General features: G+C 53.8%; 1 protein-coding gene across 1 annotated transcript in view; it reads left to right on the top strand.

The window, feature by feature from the left end:
• ZNF423 (zinc finger protein 423) overlaps positions 1 to 21,329 on the top strand; it is a 327,316-nt gene that overhangs the window by 172,132 nt on the left and 133,855 nt on the right. Inside the window, exon 4 of the mRNA XM_032611804.1 lies at positions 16,826 to 20,040. Within this exon, the coding sequence (XP_032467695.1) occupies positions 16,826 to 20,040 (3,215 nt within the window). The remainder of the gene's footprint in view (positions 1 to 16,825; positions 20,041 to 21,329) is intronic.

Here is a 21,329-nt window from a genome sequence, read left to right as displayed (position 1 = left end):
GGGCTCGATTCAGCTGGAACCTTCCTGTATGTGCAAGATGCCCCGCAGGCTCCAGTCCCCCTTTGGTTGAGGACCACCTTCTGGAGAGAGGCAGAGCCCTGGAGGCGAGAGCTTGAGGTGGGGCCTCAGGCCCCGGCGCTCAGACCGTCCACCGCAGCTGCGGCTGGACCGAACGGCTGAGGGCTGTGATGCACGTGCCTGGGGCGCCTGCCGAGGCAAAAGCCCCTCCACTCTCCATCCCCAGCGTGTTCTATGCAATGGGACCAAGCTGCGACGGTCTTGTGGGATTGCCGAGAGGGCCCCTGACACATCACGGGGCAAAGACAGCGAGTATTTTGGGGGAGAGCTTCCATCCTCCCAGCTGTGGGAGGCTCCTCAGTTCTCCAGGTGCTTGGGGGGATCCTTGAGCTGGTTCTCTGTGGATTCAACTGAGGTGAAAAACAGTGGATCAGAGGTCAGACAGCATGCCTGCCTTGTCTGCAGAAGTCTGACCCTCCCAGCCCGAGCAGAGTGTCCCCCAAGACGTGTCTGGGCTGAAAATGAGGACTCGACCCTGACATCCTCCCGGGGTTCTTGATTGGGCATCCAGCCTGGGCTCTAAGTGAAGCCGGCTCCGGAGGTGGGGGGCGGGGATGTTCTTGCTTCTGAGCGGGTGTCACCCACTCAGTTTCCTTCACTCCCATATGGTGATTCGCACACACAGTATCTCAGGGTGATTAAAAGCACAGCCTGTGAGGTCAGGTGACCCATATTCAAAGCCCAGCTCGGCCATTTCTGACCTGTAGGACCCTGGAAGTGTTAATTAACCTTTGTAAGCCTCAGTTTTCTCATCTGCAGAATGGGGGCTGGCAAGAATAACTCGTCAGACTGTTGTGAATATTAAATGAGACAACGTGTGACATGGAGCAAACAAGAAATGTCTAGCACATAATGAATGTCATTTATTATCCATATGTTATAGGCATGTATGTACATATTTAATATGAAATATAACATACTTATTAATCATCTTTCCATGTCTTTAAGATCTACGTTAGACGCTTCAAGTTCTAGGTTAGAAGCACCGTGTGGTTTTCTCTGATACTGGGTTTTGTGAAAATTATAATACGAATCTGGTTATTTATTCACATTCTTTACCTTCATTGAATACTTCCTCTGTCCACACCTCCAGTAAGAAAGTCAGGATACAAGCTGCGTTCTGTAAATGAGCTGAGGACAGCCCGGAGGCCAGGGGTTTTCCCAAGGTCACACAGCTGCTTGGGGCTGGAAGCAGCCCCAGAACCAAGGTGCTGGTCCAGCCCGCTGGGAGAGGCCCCGGCCCAGTACCGTGGGTTTTGCTGTGTTCTGCTTGGGGCCAACCAGACCTGGAGGGGAGGCGGCAGCTCCTGTGTGGATAAGCTCTGATTCTCCCCGGGGCCTCCCTCCCTCAGGGAGCACTGAGACCTCCTGAATCTGTCTCAGGCCTCGCCTAGATGCCCTGCCTGTGACCTCCCCCTGCCACCTGCCCTGATTGCTGTGAGCGCAGAGCTAAGCCAGGTCTCTGGGGACTGGGGGGCATGGCCTGAGGGGTGGAGGGCTGCTGAGTGGGGCCGGGTGGGGCAGCAGGCTCTTAGCTAAGACGGCTATTCCTGAGCCTCAGCTCCCAGGCCCTACCTGGCACCGTCTCTCACGTCTTCTCCCTGGAGGAGCTAGGGCTGGAAAATCATTGCAGGGGCAAAGCCCTGGAGAGACCACGCAGACTTCAGCCTGCTGTTCCTGAGATTTCCAACTTCCACGCTCACTTCTACACTGGATGTCCCAGGCTTTGGTCATTTGTATCCCTCTGCCATAATTTTTGCGAGATTTCCGTATCACTGGTGCTATGATTTACCTAGTATTTTTCTTTAAGTCCTCTTTTTGTACTTCAATTTATTTACTTAATTCTGCCAATGGAAAATCAGTATCATTGGCTTTAAGTAGGCAGTGACCTTAAAAGTAAATTGAAAACAGACCCAAAGAAAAGCCCACGTTCAAGTTATTCCAGCCAGAGCTTTGGCATTCTGAAAACCCTGAGCCTTGGGGTCTATTCTCTCTTCTTTGGAACGTTAGAGAGAAATTAAGGACACGGCACCAAGTGGAGTCCTTCTCCTCTGCCTGACGGCTGAAAAGGGAATTGAAGGGGCACGAACTTTCTCACTTTGTGCGTCAGTGTTAGGCTGCCCTCTAAATCACCATGGGTTCTAATGATGGTGCACATCCCACGTTTGGGGGACGCGGGTCAGTGGAGAGCCTCCTCCTTCCTCAAAGCACAATTTGAGTGCCCCTGCCTCCCAGCATATGGCACCTCCCTGCTCACACTTCCCTGATCCTGCCCGGGAGGGAGCTGTCCGGGCCTCCCCCAAGGGAAAGCGCCCTAGACCCCTTGGACGCACTGGACTGCTGTCTCCTTAGTTTGATGGCTTTCTGGAGAAATAAGGGATTATTCCAGGCTCTTTCCACTACCTGCTGTGAAACTCGGGGCCCTTGCCCTCTCTGAGTTTCAGGTGTCTGATCTGTAAAACGGGGAAAATGATGGTGGGCACCACGTAGGATGGAGGTGGGGATTTAATGAGGTAAAGCTTATGAGGAGCTTGGCACCATGCCTGGCACTCACGGGGGGCTCTGTGGTTGGGGGCTGCAGGGTGGGACTGGGCCGTGGGCAGTGATACCAGTCTGAGGTTCAAAAAGTGGCTCAGTGTGACTATGTTTCAGACCTGAAAGACTGAGGGGGGACACAGGGGCTCCCCAAGGACTCAAAATAGACAGTGATGCCAAGTGCCACAGTGCAAGGTAAAAAGTGGCAGTGCCCCCAAGATCAGGGAAGGGCACCAGTGGTGGCAGAGGGAGTCAGGGAAGGCTTCCTGGGGGCAGTGTCTTGAAGGAAGAGCCCCTGCTGATCAGGCCGGGCGTGCCGTGGTGGCAGTACGGGCCTCTGAACGTGTTGCTCACCTCCCTCCCCACAAAGGAGAAAGAATATCCTCTCCCTTTCAGAGCTTCAGGTGGGGTTGCAGCCCTGGATGCTACATACTCTTTCCTCCGAAGTTTGCTGAGGAGTTGCCTGAACACTTCTCAGAAAATTCGAGGGCTTCCAGACTGCAACTCTGACATCTGCAGCTATAACGTAGGGAAGGGAAGAATGCTATCCAAATAAACTTAATCCTAATCAAAGGAGTATTTTCTTACAGAAAAGCTTCACCTATACTTAATAGTTTTAAATTGTTCCGCGTACCAATTAGAGGTTTAATTTTGCTGTTCCCTCCAGTGGCTGGAGGATGTGTGTGGTTTGCCTTTAATCAGAGTTGGGTTTTTTTTTTTTGGCTGGTTCCAGGGAGGGGAGGAGATGGGGAGACTGTTTTGGGGTTTCCTTCTGGTCCTGCCAGGACCCGTGTCTAGGGTAGAGGTGCTGGGTGCCTCCGAGTTTGGGGTTCTTTGCTGGGGCAGCGTGGACGTCACCAGGGAGTGAACCAGAGTCCCCTCGTGCCCACCTGAGGGCAGCTGGGATGTTCTGCCACCACATTCCTGCCTGGAGAACCCAACGCCGAATTAAATATATGGATTATCCAAAAATTTCTGCAGCAATAAGGTGAGTTATTATTGATTCACAGAGGACGACAAAACATCGCTGCATGAATTAGCAAACAGCTGTTTCTAATTTGAGTTTAGAAGGGTACACAGAGGAACTTGTTTCTCTGTTCACTCCTTTCATTTATAATGAATTTTAATCACCGCTACAGGTGAGAAAAATGTAGAAACAAGCTTGTATCTTGTGGAAGAAACAAAGGAGAGACAGATGCTAACAGATTTCCAGTCTGTGATAAAAAGGATGTTTTGGTACACTTTACATGTAATTAGAGCGCAGCTGTTTCCAGTCCCAGGTCCACGAACACGGCCGAATGTGGGCTCTGCCGATCTCCAAAGGGAGGAAAGAAAAACAGTGATTCAACCCTGAAAGCATCTTGCTTTCTCTCGAGTTGAGCAGAGAGCCCTTTGCTCCGGCCCTTGGTGGTGTCATTTCGTGAAAGCTCATGGAGGTGACTTCGGAGACTCTCTGCAGCCGCGACGGTGGGAGGCTGGTGGGGTGAGGTCGGGGAGTGCAGGGGGCCCGGCCAGGGGGCTGATGGAAAAGCCTTCCAGAGCCCCTCTGCTAGTAACAAGAGCCCCATCTTTGGGGCTCATGGGGGAATATTGGGGCCCTTCTTCCCTGGCAGGAGCCTATCGTGACACTCCACCTTAGCTAGTTTGATCACCGCCAGCTCTCGGGTGGGTTGACGAGTGCTCTATTTTTTTTTTTTTCCTGGTATGTTTAATTTCTGCAATAAAACTCAAGCTCAATTGCATTTTCAGTATCAGTGCTAAGTAAATTTGTCTAAGGGATGGAGTAGCCGGGCAGGCTGTGTGTTCTGTGGGGTCAGAGGCTTCAAGGGGAAAGGCAGATGTCCCCTTCCTGTCCTGGGTGTCCAGCAGCCCTTTGGGATGGCAGCCTAGTGGGTGAGGGGCAGGGGTGCTCTGGGAGTCAGGCCTCATCCCCCACGCCCTCTACCGTGAGCCTGGAGACCCGGGTCCAAGGGCCAGCGAGGCTGCTGGTGCCTGAGTTTTCTGTCTATACGATGAGGGGGCTGGGCTGGGGGCTCTTGTAGGCTTCTTTCCTCTCTGATGTCCTGGGATTGTAAATGGCAAGGGCCCGATGGGCCTTTATGCAGGTTGAGTGTCTTTTGCTTAGAAGATCATCTTCTGTAGGGAAGTAACTGCTTGTCCTTAACTTAGACCTTCCTGGTTGTTAATCAGAACTCAGGGAGGTGGGACCCCTCACTGTCTCGTGCCCATTCAAACCATCATGGCCATTGCCTGCCTCTCTTGCCTGTCTCTCTCTCCCTTTCTCTGCCCTGTGACCTTATGTTGAGCTGGGAGCCAGTAGCCAGTGACTATTTTTATCTAACAGAGCATTTCTCATATATAACCTGTTACAAATATTCACTTATTTCATCTGCATAGCAACTCTATAATTGGGACTATTATTATTATTCCCATTTTACAGATGAGGAAACTGAGGCAGGTTTCTTCTTCTGTGCAACTGGGGAGGTTCATTAACTTGATGGAGCTGGGAGTCTAAGGCTCCTAAGTCCAGCTGCTGGACACAGCTGCCTAGCAAACACGAGTGCCTTTGGGGCCCAGGACACCTCGTAATGAGGAAGGGAGCCCTGTGGGTCTGGACAGACAGGAGAGTGAGCACCCAGTTCTAATGGGGAGCTGCAGCTCTGGTCTGTCACGGCCGCACCAAATGCAGGTCCTGTGTCTCCAGGTCTTTGCCGTCTCCTTCCAGAAAACTCAGAAGTGGATGTTTTAAAAACCGTTGAGTGTTCTTGATGTCTAAATGTTGGCATTTTTACAAAACGACTGATAACTGGGTAGGTCCCCAGACCATCTGGTGAGAGGACAGTCACGGTGATCTGTGTCCCCCTGCTCAGTCCCGCTGGGAGTCCAGTCCCAGCTTTTCCATTTACCATCTGCTCTGTGACATCGGGGTTTGATCTAACCTCTCTGTTCTGTTTCCTCATCCGTGGGGTTGACCACGCAGCTTACTGTGGAAACCCAGATCCTCTGAGCGTGAAAGAGGGACACAGGCTGGGTGGGATGCTGGGTTCCATCCCAGGATCCCTGGGTGTGTGGCACCCTGCTTGCTTGTAATATGGAAATAACAACCACCACCACTACCTCAACCGTGAGGAGCTGCTCCAACGTCAAAGGGATAATGGGGGTGAAAATGCTGTGTAAAATTTTAAATGCCATACAGTTGATGGGATTTACAATTAATGAAAATAGTATAAGTTCCACTAGTAACCTCCTTCATTTATTGAATGCTTAGCAGTATATACACATTACCCATTTTGTAAGGTAGACACTCCTTTTATCCCCATCCTATGGTTGAGGAAATGGGGGCTCAGAGAGGTGCAGTGACTTGACAACTGTCACACAGCCAATGAGTGGCAGCTCAGTCTAAGCGAGCCCATACTCTCCAAATATGGTTCTGCTGTCTCCCAGTGGCTGATGTCTCCTTGAGACCGATTGAGTCTCTTCAAAATAATGCTGATGGTTTTGGTTCCCCGGAAGGTTTATTAAGGGCCTGGACGGCAGTCGTTTGCTGTCAGGTGGCATTTCAGCAGCCCCTAGAGACAGCTAGAAAAAGGCATGCCGGGCCATAGCTTTCAGTCTGTTGGGAGGTCTGTGGGCCCTCGAGGATATGTGCCAAGTGTCCCTTAGAGGTGGGTCAAAGAATAGGACCCCACCCTTCACCCACCAGGGCCAGCTCCTCCTCTCAGTTTGGGGCCACTGACCTCTGCATGCCAGCCTCCACCCTCATGCTGCCTGTTGACCCTTGAGCACCACCCCCGCCCAACCTGCTTAATTTTGATTCCCAAACTGAAAGAATGATCCCTGCTTTCCCTGTCTGTGGCCTCACTGGTGATGATGAGATCATAGCTGCAAAGGCACTCTGAGCTCCCTGGAGCAGGGAAGGGTGAATACAAATTGCTGTTATTTTTACTAAAAGCATAATTCTAATTCAAGATTTTAGGTGGAGCCATGTCAGCTCCTGGTATCCTTTAGGAGGCTCCTTGGCCTACCTCTGAGGAGAGACCCTCCAGCTGCCTTTTCCCCTTTCTTCTCAGGGTGGACTCTTGATTTCTCAGGGGCTGGGCCTTTACACCATACCCTCAAATGTCCCTTTAGGGAAATCAAATATCTACATGCACGACTGACTACTGCTTACATGAAAGGTTTTTTCCCCCCTCTTTTAAAGTGCTTCAAGGGCTTCCCTGGTGGCGCAGTGGTTGAGAGTCCGACTGCCGATGCAGGGGACACGGGTTCGTGCCCCGGTCCAGGAAGATCCCATATGCCACGGAGCAGCTGGGCCCGTGAGCTGTGGCCGCTGAGCCTGCGCGTCTGGAGCCTGTGCTCCGCAAGGGGAAAGGCCACAACAGTGAGAGGCCCGCGTACTGCAAAAAATAATAATAATAAAAATAAAGTGCTTCAAAGTGGCAAAGCATTGGTTTAGAGTTGAAACTTGAGACGGTAACTAATTGACAGAGGTTGGGCAGACAAGAGCAGAGAAACCTAAGCATGCTAGGTACCTTCTGCAACCCTCAGAGGTCCAGGCATATAGAGCAGACTCAACAAATATGCGCCGAGGGAAAGAACACAAACCGGGAGATATCCAGCGGAAGCTGGGATACCTACTATCTGGCATTCCTCATTCCTGTACCCAGGGAAGCCATCATTAGTTGATCACAGACTCTTAGAGCTACAAAGCCTCTTAGAGACCAATTCATCAGATTCCCGCTCTCAAGAGTTGGGAAAATGAAAAAACAAGAGGGGATGGGTGTACTTGCCTCTACATACATCCCTATGCTTATTCAGTGCCAGAATCTGAACCTAGTCCAGTAGTGATCTCATCCACTGTGGCTCATGGTACCACCCTCTGGGCTCAATGTTCTACTCTCTGGCTTTGCCCTCTGAACTATCTCTTTTTTTTTCCTTTTTTAAATGGAAATTATCACATGTTTGCAGCTGAGTAATTTTATTAGCCTGTTTCCTGCCTGTAGAATTTGGGGGGTGGTTCCTCAGCCGTCTTCCATCTCCTTTTTGGTCCAAGCTGGCAGTGTTTCTGCTGGTATAAACTTTTCAAGAAGCTTGTGGGTCTCCTGTGTATGTCATGGGGGATCTACACCATTAGACAAGAGGTCCCTACATAGATTTTTTTCTAGATAATCTGATCTCTACTTTTGGCTTCTTCTGGGATGGCTCCAGGGCAATGCCCCCAAATTTCTAGATGCTCTCTGGTTTGACATAGAGGATATGTGAGTCACATTCTTAATATCTTCAAAGAGTCTTTTGTGTGACTGAGTGTTCCAACCTTTTGATTCTTCTGAGATATTAGCAAAATGTATAGTCACACTCTCAGTCTTTTCCCTAGAGTGTGATTTGCTGATAGTGAATCTCTCAATTATAATGTCTTTTGCAATTTGGTTAGGCTGAGAATTTCCAAAATCATCAATTCCTGGTTCTTTTTGCTTAACAGTTCTTCTCTCAATCCATCTCTTTCCTCTCCACTACAAGCAGCAAGAAGAAAACAGGCCATACCTTCAATATGTTGCTTGGAAATCCCCTCAGCTAAATATCCATTTTTATCTATCACTAGTCCTGTTTTCCACATAACTGTGGGACATGATTCCCTAAAGCTTCCTGGCACTGTATAACAAGTATCCCTTTCTTCCAGTTTCCAATATCAAGTTCCTCATCTTCTAAGTCCTCGCCATCAGTGCCTTTAATGTTCATGTTTCTCTTATCCGTTTGTTTATGATGATTTAGGTATTTTTTGTGGTGACTTAGGTTTTCTCAAATGTACTCCTTACTTCCTTTTGAGTCTTCACTAACAGAGTCAGTTTTTCTATGAATAATCTTTTAAAGGTAATATAGGCTTTTTCTACCACACTCTTGAAAACTCTTCTAGTCACTGCCCACTGCCCAGTTCCAAAGCCACTTCCGCACTTTTCAGGTATTTGTAATAACATCACCCCTCTCCTCGTACCGATATCTGTATTCGTTTCCTATTGCTGCTGTAACAAATTATCATGGACTTAACCGGCTTAAAACAAGAACAAATTATTCTATCATAGTTCTGTAAATCAGAAGTCTGACATGGACCTCACTGGGCTAAAACCGCAGGGCTGTGTTCCTTTCTGAAGGCTCTGGAGAGAATCTGTTTTCATGCCTTTCCCATTTTTAGAGTCTGCCCACATTCCTTGGCTTGTGGCCCCCTTCCATCTTCGAAGCCAGCAATTGTATCACTCTGACTTCCTCTTTTGCCTCCCTTGTCTGCATTAAGGACCTTTGTGATTACATTGGGCTCTCCCAGGTAATTTAGTATAATCTCTTTATCCGAAGGTCATCTAATTGGCATCCTTAATTCTATCTGCAACCTTAATTCACCTCTGCCACGTAATGTAACATATTCCTGGGTTCTGGGGATTAAGATATGAACGTCTTGTTGTGGGGGGGGGCATTACCTTGCCTACCACAAGCTCTGCACAGATTATTTAAACATCCTGCTCTGCCTGCCACCAGGTGAGGCAAGAGACCAGCTACATTCATTGGTGCTTGGCATCAGAGCCAGCCTCGGGTAATCCAGCCTGGTAAAGCCAGCCACCGACTCTGCCCACTTTGGGACATGCCTTTGTCTTTGTGGCGGGTGGGGTTCTAACGTATGAGGACCTCTTCTTGGCTGTCCTTGAGTTGTAGGGGTTGGCACTGAGCAGCTTCTGCGGTGGGGCAGGCCCTGAACCGGCACTCAGGGCCTGGAGAGGCAGTGTAGTCTAATGGTTAGTGAGTGGATTTGGGGTGGGGGTAGTGGTACATTTGCCACTTGCTAACTCCATGTGCTCAGAAAGTTGCTTTCCTTCTTGGAGCCTCGGTTTGCACGGTTAGAAAGAAGGGGATGTAATAGCACCTACCTCATAGCGATATTGTGAGAATCAAACGAGAAAATGCTGGCAAAGGATCTGGTTTATAGAAAATGTTCCATAAGTAGTAACTACTGTGGTTTTTATGAGTTTAGTTCTGGATCTGTCTGCTCCTGCTATGTGGTCTCTGTTTCCCCGTCTGTGTTAAATAAGATGAGTGATGGCCCGTCAACCTCCTCTTGCCTCCCCTCCCCCTTGCACCGATCCTACATGTGTGCATATAACTGAGTTGCGGAGTATTCTGGGATGGATGGCCAGCTTTGTCACCTGGTAGGAGGTAAGGACCAGGGCAGGCACTCTTGTCGCCTTCTCGTCGGTGGGCCCCCCCCGGGCCTAGTTTGAGTCTGGATGAGTCCCTGGTAGGCATGGAGACAGTGAGGATGCCCCACCCAGCCGGGAGCTCTGGCCTGGCAGCCTCTGTCTCCTACTGGGCCTTCATACTGTGGGATCCAGGACCCCACTCTGGTCCAGGGGTTAACTGTGCTGGGCCTCTCAGGAAGCTCACACCACAGTTTACTGGAAGCAGCCCCAGGAAAAGGCCTCAGAGATTGCCCAGTCCAGCCATGTCACAGAGGCAGAAGCACTCCCACCCTCCCAGCAACAGAGTGGCCTCTGGGACCGAGTTCGTCACAGATCCAGGCTCCCCACAGATCCCTCTGCTGCACCAGGTTTACAGGGAGCGCAGGGAGACAGATGGGTAGAGATTTGAAGTTTCCTAAGAAGAGATTAGCAATTCACCCAGATGTTGCTCCAGCTGGATTTGCATCGTTTCATGTCTGGAAGCCACCTGTCTGGTTCTGGCTGCCTCTGTGGGAAGTGCAGTCAGTGGTGTGTCCTGAAGCACATTCATGTCTTGCAGCTTTTGTCACCTCGGGCTCTGGGGAGCATTGATCTGCCCTCCCAGGATGCCCGGGCTGCTTTGTGCCCACTTTGGGTGGACCTCACCATCAGCAGAGTTGGACCTGCTGACCCTTATCCCTGGCTGGAGACCCCTCTCTAGACTACAACACAGCTCCACAGTACCTGTCAAATGCTGTTGTCTCTGCTTGAACAACAGGATTTTGGTGATCCTGCCCTAAAGCCTCCTTTTCAGAGGGGATGCACAGTTCCCTTCTTGAAAGAGAAAACCTGATGTTAAAAGCTTCTTCTCTAGCACTGGGAATCAGGAGACCTCCTCCTCCAATTTGCTCCCCGCTCTTTGAACATTCCACTTGTGCACTCCTCTGCTCGTGGCAGACATTAGCAATTGATTTCAGCACTCATTTCTTCTGAGCCCAGATAGGGCCTCAGAATCCTCCTGAACACAGTATTCGAGGTGACCACTAACAATTTACTGTCCCTGGAAGTTTTCTTCTCTCTCTGGGCCTCAGCTTCTTCCTCTATATCAAGCGGGATTGGCGTAGATGGTTCCTGAGTCTGGGGTCGGGCCACAGTTATTCCCATTCCTGGAATTCCCAATGGGGACAGAGGGGAGGCTCTACCTGGAGCACCGTAGGGCTTTGTCTTGTGGGGACGGAACTTGCCTCCATAGCAATTTTCATTTTCCCATGGAATTGGGTGAATAGCAAGGAGACCTTCTGGGGCTTCGTGAGGAATCGTCGAGCCTTTTTGTGGCTATTATGGAAACAATCTGGATGATTGGAATATTGTCCAAAATGACTTTTATATTCATCCACAGGGCACTCTTGAGGCTCAAATTCCAACTTCCCATATTACGTGGAGGCAGCCGAGGGCCAGGTCTCCTGCTGGACTCTCTGTCCAGTGCTCTTTCCTCTGCCCTGGCGTGTCTCCCCCAGGCCCCTTGGTTGTCCCAAGTCTGCCTGCTGTGCACGGTCTGGGCTATCCATGGGGCAGCGCCCAGGTGGGGTGCACTCGAGTGCACAGTACCCCACACTGGGGGCACTTGTGGACTTGGAAACTTCACTCCTGGGACCGCTCAGCTTCTGTCCCCTCTGGAGGCTTGTGGTCATTTTTATTCACTTGAATGGACCTGCCCATCCCAGGGATGTCCTAGAAACCTGGAGCTGCCTGGGCATTGGCTGTTTACACCTTCCCCCTCACTGTTCTTTTCAGAGCCGTTTATTCCTCTAGCACAACTTCAGTGACAGAGGGCTCCCTCCCTCCTCAGCCTGTGCCCCTCGCTACAGGAAGGTCCCCCTTTCCGCTCACTCCTCTGGGCCTGTGGGCTAGCTACTCTCTCTCCTGCATCCAGGTACTTCCTCGGCAGCCCCGACCTTGATTCTCTGTGACTGGAGGGGCGTGGAGCTGAGGGTCCCAGCCATCCTGGGTGGCGGCCACTCTGCTCTGCCCAGACAAGGTGTGTCTGAGGCCACGTTGTCATGGCTGTGGCCTCAGCCTGTGGAATTCACCAAGTGTGGCCATGTGAGCTTGGGGTCCACCTGACTCTTTCTGCCGCTGATGTGTCCCGAAGCCCAGTTAATGTTCTTTTTTCTACATAATTGAGTTTTTATCGAAATTCCTCCCCTCTTTTATGCTTATTTTCATTCTTTTCCTGCAGCAGACTGCAAAAGCCCCATATAACCCATTTCCTATCAGGCCTTTTTTCAGGATTAGTCCTTTGTTTTTTTGTTTTTTTTTTGCGGTACGCGGGCCTCTCACTGTTGTGACCTCTCCCATTGCGGAGCACAGGCTCCGGACGCGCAGGCTCAGCGGCCATGGCTCACGGGCCCAGCCGCTCCGCGGCACGTGGGATCTTCCCAGACCAGGGCATGAACCCGTGTCCCCTGCATTGGCAGGCGGACTCTCAACCACTGCGCCACCAGGGAAGCCCTAGGATTAATCCTTTTTAAATGACTTTAATTTCCTTTTTGAAAGTGATTTTTCTATTTATTTTGTTATATTTCTTTGTACTCATTCTAGCGGGAGGGGGAGGCCAAGGATCTGACATTAGTCACTGGGTTTCCCTCTTGATATTCTCATGTGACAGTGCCCCCTCCCAAAGGAGAGAGGCAGGGTAGCATGGTGGGTGAAAGCACCGACTCAGAACCAACTAACTGGGTTTGAATCCTGGCTCTCCTGCCTGCAAGCTGTGTGGCTTTAGGCAAGTTACTCAGCCTCTCTGTGCCTGAGTTTTCTCACCTGATCAGGGAAATATTAAATAATAATAATAGTGCCTATCTCATTGGGCTGTTGAGAGGACTGAATGAGTTAACACATGTAAAGCTTTTAAAAGAGTGCCCGGCACATAGTAGACTCTATCAAAGCATTCACTTGGACATGAAAAGGTGGTTGGTCGAGCTGGACTTTCCTTGAAACTACCTTCTCCCTGAGTTCTGAAACATTCAAGTTGAAGGGGACCTTGGGGTTGCCTTCATCCTGTTTCTGCACCCCTTCCCTTTCTGCACATCTGCCTGAGGGTGTGTGCTGCACCGGCTGCACCGTGGCGTCTAACAGTCAGCATGAGGGGAGTGTTGCCGCTGTAAGAAAAGGACCCCCCCTTCATCTGCCGACCTCCCTGCCCATCCATCCTGAGTGTGCTGGCCCCAGTCGTCTCTCCAGTCTGCTCCTAGAAGAGTAAGCTAAGTGCCCCCCAAACAAAATGCATTTGGAGGGGATGGGGCGGCAGCAGTCAAGGTTAAACGTTGTTAAGGTAAAAGGCTTTAAACAGGGCAATCTGAGTTGGGTCTTTATTTGTCAACATGCCCATTTCCCCTGACTGGATCTTTTCAGTTTAAGGAGCCTTATTTTCGTTTCAATTCAGATGATTATAATCTCAGCAGTTGCTCAGTTTGTTGTTCCCAGAATAATGTGCTTTGCTTTAGTTTTGAGACTTGTTTGCAGAAAAATAAAGCCAGCCAGGCAGCCCCGCAATGAACCTCGGGGACTGTGGTGCTGGGGCAGGTTGCTTCTTCTTCTCAAAGACTGGGTGGCGTTGCAGGTGGAGCAGGGTGAGAGTAGACCCCACAATCCTGGTCAAACACAACTGGGGCATCCGGCTGTGTGACTCAGGGCAAGTTACTCACCTCGCCGAGCCTCAGCTTCCTCATCTCAAAAATGGGATGTTACCAATGGGAGGATGAAAAGAGATTCATTGTGGTAATAGAAGCACTTAGCACAGTGCGGGCACTCGGGACGTGCTCACTAGATGTAGCTGCTAATTTTATTAGCACTAGTGGTACTCGTTTGTGCTAATTATTATTACTGGCCAAATAGTGATTTTGTCTGTCAGTTTTATTGAAGTATAATTTGCATATCATAGCATTCATTTGTTTTAAGTGAGCAATTCAGTGACTTTTAAGTAAATTCACAGAGCTGTGCAGTCCTCCCCGCCATCCAGCTTTCAGGCATTTCCATGATCTCAGAAGGATGCCTCTTGCCCATTTGCAGTCAATCCCTGCTCCCTCCTCTGGCCTCAGGCAATCACTAATCTGCTTTCTGTCTCTACAGATGTGCCTGGTCTGGACAGTTCATGTAAATGGAATAAGAGTGCTTCTTCACATTACGTGTTCTCATCCACCCCTCACAACACGTCCCTGTTTGCAGATGTGTGAGCTGACTCTGAGTGTTTAGAGGAACGCTTGTGGGGTGGACAGATGAATGGAGGAGCAGGGTTCACGTGCACGTGTCTGCTCTCATCCTCAGACAACGTGAATGAAAGACGTGTCCGGGCTTGGTGTTTCTGGCAAGGCATCTTCCTTGCCCCCCCCCCCCGACCCCCCGACCCATGAACTGGCCTGTCTTCCATTTGTCGGCCCTGCGAGCTCCAGCCAGCCTCTGTACCTCCCGGGCCTCGGGGGCCCCTCCCTGCAATGCAGACGATGGGCCATTCTGGTGGTCCTGTCAGGGCTCAAAGGAGAGGCAGCCCCTGACTGCATGGGAGCTTGACACGGGGGTCCGTCTCCTGGTCTCACCTACTCAGGTGTAGTCCTGTACGACTGACCTGTGTCAAGGGGCCTGACTGTGGACAGGCCTGGTGCTGTCCTTCCCTGGGGGACGTCACTGTGGTTGTGCCTCAGTTTCCTCATCTGTACAGTGGGAGGGGCCCTGGTTCCCGCCTCCTTCGTGGTTAGAACAGCCCTTAGCAGAGGTACACAGGAAGGGCTCTGTGGCAGCTTGCGTGAGTCTGAGCTAAGACATCAAAATAATAAAAAGCTGGTGGAGCCTGGCCAGGGGGTGGGGGCCGAGCACATCCCTCAGCTGCCCCAGCTCCAGCCATCTCCTCCCTTGGGTCCCTTTGTCTGCGCCCCGCGTAGCCCAGCTGGCAAGAGCTGGGAATTACCCGGCAGGGGCCGGGGCGCCTCCCGCCGCATCTCATCTGAGGAGCTGGCAGCCCCGCGTCCTTCCCATCCGAAGGCCCTGTAATGTGAGGCTCCCGGGGGAGCGGGCGCCCTCACTTTGGGAGGCACCCTGCTCTGGGTTGGGTGACTGGGCTTCAGAGGCAGGGAGGCTGCTGGGAGATGCAGGACTCTGGGCCGGGAGCTTTGGAGAGTGGCATCCTTCCAGGCAGAGCTCTGCCAGCGGTGCCAGCTGGGGTCAGGCAGATCTTCACACGGTCGGGGCCAGAGGCCCCGGCGGGCACCAGGGTGGTGCGTGGGACCCTAGGAGCAGGCTCTGAGTGACCCCGAAAGACCCTTTAGCCGGCCTTGCTTGTACTCTCCAGGTCTTGGGGTTGCAGCTGTAAGAGCTTGGGGGTGTGGGGCCCCCGGTCTGAGCCGTGCCTCCGTGACGGTGTGTGTGTCTGTGTCTGCCGGTGAGTGCGTGTGTGTTCAAGCTTGTGTGTGCATGTGGGAGTGATTGCAGGGGAATGGATATGTTTGTGTGTGTGAGAGTATGTGACTGTGTGTGGGTAAGCGTGTGTGTATGACTGCATGTGTGTGAGTTGGTGTGTTGGAGTTCACATGTGAGTTGCGGGAGTGACGTGTGACCTGTGTGTGTGTGAGTGTGTTTATGCATGCAGGTGTGTGTGCCGGTGCCTGCCCAGCCTCGGAATGTGGTCCCCATGCCTTTCCCTTCTAGAGGGTCTGGGCTGCCTCTGGCCAAGAATTTCTGGGTTCCACCTGTGAGGCTTTTCCGAAGACTAAGCTGGCTTGGCTGGGGGCCGGGGAGGCGGGGGCCGTGGTCTGTTTCCTTGGGGGTTAGAAGAGCAAGGTCAGTGCAGTGGAGTCTGAGCTTTTGTTTGTCTCTCCCCTGCCCGTAGCAGCCCGCGGCCCGTTTCATTCATTATTAAGTCTTAAATCCACCCAACACGAAACTTGAGCCACGGAATTCACTCCCTGCTCAGGCTGGCTCGGTTCAACCCCCGCCGTGTCTTGGGAAACTTCACTGGTTTAATTTGCTGTGTCCGGTTTGCCTTTGTTTTTTTCCAGAAATGGCCAACCCCTAGTGCGGGGGTGGCCCCTGTCCCTGGGGAGGGCGGGCCACATAGGGTGTCCGTGCAGGCCCCGTCCGCACACGCCACAGGGGATTTAAGGGCCCACTAGGCTCTGAGATCTGTGGCTATCTGGGTCCTGGCCCCATCTCTGATCACCACACCGTCAGGCCATCACCCAGGGTCCTGAGCGAACTTGGGGCAAATCCAGGGGTGGAGGGGGAACAAAGAAAACGACCGCCCTTGGGATGGTTTGGCTGGGAAACCCTGCAGCCCCTTCTCAAGTGCCCCCTCGTTTACCGCCCGTGTGTGCTCATCGGGGCTGACACCATGTGCCTGTGACTTCCGCCTCATATGTCTGTGTGTACCTGCAGCAGCAGTTCCAGCTTTATCAGTCCCCCCTTCCCCACGGAATGTGGTGTGGCCGAATTCATTAAAATGCATTTTATTTTCTTGCAGAGTTTTGCTTACGTCCCATTGCACCAGTGGGATTTCCCCCACAGACTAGGGGTTGGAGGGGGAGTCAACCCCTGTGTCTTGATCAAGTGATGGGACTTACCTCCTTTGGGCCTATGGGACTGATGGTCTCTGAGGACATTTCAGGTGACTTTTTTCCCAGGCTGCATCCCCCCCTCCCCACTCCCCATCAGGGAAGTGACTGAGACCTCACCTCCTGTTGGGGGGGCTGGGTGCTGCATCCAGTGAGGTCCAGGAAGGTGTTGCCCAGGGGAGAGGCACGTCCCCTGCTTATCCTGCCACCCTTCTTCCACCCTCTCTGCAGACTGGAAGGCCCGCGTGTCCACTTGTTTCCGGCCCCCCAGACTCCCCCCCCTCCCCGACTCCCCCTGCAGCAGCTGGCCAGCTGCACAGCCTCAGCCCGCGAGCTTTCAAGAAGCTGGCTCTGTCCTTGTCTCTCGCGGCCCTGGGAATTGCCTCTAATCTCTCTTCTGCCTTCCCTCTGCAGATGGTGACGACGACCCACAACTCTCCTGGGTGGCCTCGTCTCCCTCCAGCAAGGATGTTGCGTCCCCCACGCAGATGATCGGAGATGGGTGTGACCTGGGCCTGGGTGAGGAGGAAGGGGGCACGGGCCTGCCGTACCCTTGCCAGTTCTGCGACAAGTCCTTCATCCGCCTGAGCTACTTGAAGAGGCACGAGCAGATCCACAGCGACAAGCTGCCGTTCAAGTGCACCTACTGCAGCCGCCTCTTCAAGCACAAGAGGAGCCGCGACCGGCACATCAAGCTGCACACGGGCGACAAGAAGTACCACTGTCACGAGTGCGAGGCGGCCTTCTCCCGCAGCGACCACCTGAAGATCCACCTGAAGACCCACAGCTCCAGCAAGCCCTTCAAGTGCACCGTGTGCAAGCGCGGCTTCTCCTCCACCAGCTCTCTGCAGAGCCACATGCAGGCCCACAAGAAGAACAAGGAGCACCTGGCCAAGTCGGAGAAGGAGGCCAAGAAGGACGACTTCATGTGCGACTACTGCGAGGACACCTTCAGCCAGACCGAGGAGCTGGAGAAGCACGTGCTCACCCGCCACCCCCAGCTCTCCGAGAAGGCCGACCTGCAGTGCATCCACTGCCCCGAGGTCTTCGTCGACGAGAACGCGCTGCTTGCCCACATCCACCAAGCCCACGCCAACCAGAAACACAAGTGCCCCATGTGCCCCGAGCAGTTCTCCTCGGTGGAGGGCGTCTACTGCCACCTGGACAGCCACCGGCAGCCCGACTCCAGCAACCACAGCGTCAGCCCCGACCCCGTGCTGGGCAGCGTGGCCTCCATGAGCAGCGCCACTCCAGACTCCAGCGCCTCCGTGGAGCGAGGCTCCACGCCGGACTCCACCCTGAAGCCACTGCGGGGCCAGAAGAAGATGCGGGATGACGGGCAGGGCTGGTCCAAGGTGGTCTACAGCTGCCCCTATTGCTCCAAGCGGGACTTTAACAGCCTGGCCGTGCTGGAGATCCACCTGAAGACCATCCACGCGGATAAGCCACAGCAGAGCCACACGTGTCAGATCTGCCTAGACTCCATGCCCACCCTCTACAACCTCAATGAGCACGTCCGCAAGCTGCACAAGAACCACGCCTACCCCGTGATGCAGTTCAGTAACATCTCCGCCTTCCACTGCAACTACTGCCCCGAGATGTTTGCCGACATCAACAGCCTGCAGGAGCACATCCGCGTCTCCCACTGCGGCCCCAACTCCAACCCGCCCGACGGCAGTAACGCCTTCTTCTGCAACCAGTGCTCCATGGGATTCCTGACCGAGTCCTCCCTCACCGAGCACATCCAGCAGGCCCACTGCAGCGTCGGCAGCGCCAAGCTGGAGTCCCCAGTCGTGCAGCCTGCGCAGTCCTTCATGGAGGTCTATTCCTGCCCCTACTGCACCAACTCGCCCATCTTCGGCTCCATCCTGAAGCTCACCAAGCACATCAAGGAGAACCACAAGAACATCCCGCTGGCCCACAGCAAGAAGTCCAAGGCGGAGCAGAGCCCGGTCTCATCTGACGTGGAGGTGTCATCCCCGAAGCGGCAGCGGCTTTCGGTGAGCGCCAACTCCATCTCCAACGGCGAGTATCCCTGTAATCAGTGCGACCTCAAGTTCTCCAACTTCGAGAGCTTCCAGACCCACCTGAAGCTGCACCTGGAGCTGCTGCTGCGCAAGCAGGCGTGCCCCCAGTGCAAGGAGGACTTCGACTCCCAGGAATCCCTCCTGCAGCACCTGACGGTGCACTACATGACCACGTCGACCCACTACGTGTGCGAGAGCTGCGACAAGCAGTTCTCCTCGGTGGATGACCTGCAGAAGCACCTGCTGGACATGCACACCTTCGTGCTCTACCACTGCACCCTGTGTCAGGAGGTCTTTGACTCCAAGGTGTCCATCCAGGTGCACCTGGCGGTGAAGCACAGCAACGAGAAGAAGATGTACCGCTGCACGGCCTGCAACTGGGACTTCCGCAAGGAGGCCGACCTGCAGGTGCACGTCAAACACAGCCACCTGGGCAACCCGGCCAAGGCACACAAGTGCATCTTCTGCGGGGAGACCTTCAGCACCGAGGTGGAGCTGCAGTGCCACATCACCACGCACAGCAAGAAGTACAACTGCAAGTTCTGCAGCAAGGCCTTCCACGCCATCATCCTGCTGGAGAAGCACCTGCGGGAGAAGCACTGCGTGTTTGACGCGGCCACCGAGAACGGCACGGCCAACGGGGTGCCCCCGGCTACCGCCAAGAAGGCCGAGCCGGCCGACCTGCAGGGCATGCTGCTGAAGAACCCCGAGGCGCCCAACAGCCACGAGGCGAGCGAGGACGACGTGGACGCGTCAGAACCCATGTACGGCTGCGATATCTGCGGGGCGGCCTACACCATGGAGGTGCTGCTGCAGAACCACAGGCTGCGGGACCACAACATCCGGCCGGGCGAGGACGACGGCTCCCGGAAGAAGGCCGAGTTCATCAAGGGCAGCCACAAGTGCAACGTGTGCTCACGGACTTTCTTCTCGGAGAATGGCCTCCGGGAGCACCTGCAGACGCACCGGGGCCCCGCCAAGCACTACATGTGCCCCATCTGTGGCGAGCGCTTCCCCTCGCTGCTGACGCTCACTGAGCACAAGGTGACCCACAGCAAGAGCCTGGACACGGGCACCTGCCGCATCTGCAAGATGCCCCTGCAGAGCGAGGAGGAGTTCATCGAGCACTGCCAGATGCACCCCGACCTGCGCAACTCCCTCACAGGCTTCCGCTGTGTGGTCTGCATGCAGACGGTCACCTCCACGCTCGAGCTCAAGATCCATGGCACCTTCCACATGCAGAAGCTGGCGGGCAGCTCGGCTGCGTCCTCCCCCAACGGCCAGGGGCTGCAGAAGCTGTACAAGTGTGCCCTGTGCCTCAAAGAGTTTCGCAGCAAGCAGGACCTGGTGAAGCTCGACGTCAACGGGCTCCCCTATGGCCTCTGCGCCGGCTGCATGGCCCGCAGCTCCAACGGACAGGTGGGTGGCCTGGCCCCGCCCGAGCCTGCCGACCGGCCCTGCGCCGGCCTCCGCTGCCCCGAGTGCAGCGTCAAGTTCGAGAGTGCCGAGGACCTGGAGAGCCACATGCAGGTGGACCACCGTGACCTCACTCCAGAGACCAGTGGGCCCCGGAAAGGCGCCCAGACGTCGCCAGTGCCCCGGGTAAGTGCAGCCCGCCCGAGCCTGGACCTTGCTCCTTGGGGCTCCGCTCATGCCCAGAGGAGCCCCCGTGCTGAGCTCTGTGTTGCCCGGTGGCGTTCCCTCTAGTAGCCCAGAGAAGCAGCGCCGTTGTACAGCGGTTAAGCACGTCTGATCGCAGTAGGCTCTGAGTTCAAACCCCAGTGTCACCATGCCCCTTCCTGTGTGACATGGCATTTACCTTCCTGGGCCTCATTTGCCAAGGGCTCGTCTGTAAAATGGGAATAATAATTGTCTCGACTTCACAGAATCGTTATGAGGGGCCCGTGGCGTAATGTAGATAAAAGGCTGATGCGGTGAGCGCTTCCTCAGGGTTCGTGGTCGTCTTGGTCATTGATCGCGGAGTGGACTTATTCACACACTTATTGGGTCTTCTTGGGCAAGTGACTCTGTTCTTTAGGCTTTAGATTTAGGAATCCTTTGACAATTTATGGAGATAATGTACACATAAAGGGCCTGGAACCTGGCACTTAGGGCCCAGTCACGCTAGCAGTTATCACCAGCTGATGCTGGTACCATCAACGGCGTCACTGTAGTCAGTGCAGTCGCTGGTACGTGGAAGGCCCTAGGAGTGTTTCCAGTTACTGTTGTCGTTAATGACTGACTGATGATTGATCAAAACTGTCCTGTGCACCCTTTATTTTGGGGGTGCCTGGCAGCTAAGGAGAGTCAGAAGCGGTCCCTGCCTTGGGGGCTACCAGGTCAGGGGGGAGCCGCAGGCCCATAACCAGTGGGTTTTGATGAGGCAGGGGAAGTCTGAGCTACTGGAGGGTCCACATGGGCCCTGGGAATGGTGACCAAGGGGCACCTGCCGGTGGGCCTGGAGGCTGCATGACCCTCAGGTGTCAGAACGGGCCCGGGGGCTCCCATCAAGTCTGTGTTGTCTGTTTCCAGACCGAGGCGATGCCAAGCAGATCTCGGGGGTATCTTTCCCTGGAGGGCCACTGCTGGTACCACTGGCAGGGGGGCAGGATGTGGGCAAGGGCCACCTGCCACAGGTTCCTGCTGGAAGACAGGGATGTCTGCTGAGGGTGTTTCACTGTGGGATCAGAACTGGGGCCCGGAACTCTGGGATTTTGAGGGGGGGAGAGAGTGAGAGAGAAGGATGGCGGGAGAGGCTGAAGGGAGAATCTGCAGTGGGGGCCCCGAAGGGGTCTCCTGGCCAGCTCCCCACAGAGGCCAGCGAGCCAGAGGCCCTGACCAAGATCACCCAGCTGCAGAGGGAAACGTCTGACTGAGGATAGAGCTGTGTG

Source organism: Phocoena sinus, chromosome 19 (genome assembly GCF_008692025.1).
Source record: "Phocoena sinus isolate mPhoSin1 chromosome 19, mPhoSin1.pri, whole genome shotgun sequence".
NCBI classification, from domain to species: Eukaryota; Metazoa; Chordata; class Mammalia; order Artiodactyla; family Phocoenidae; genus Phocoena; species Phocoena sinus.
Note: the sequence above shows the minus strand (reverse complement) of the source record. Positions and strands in the feature narration are given on the sequence as shown.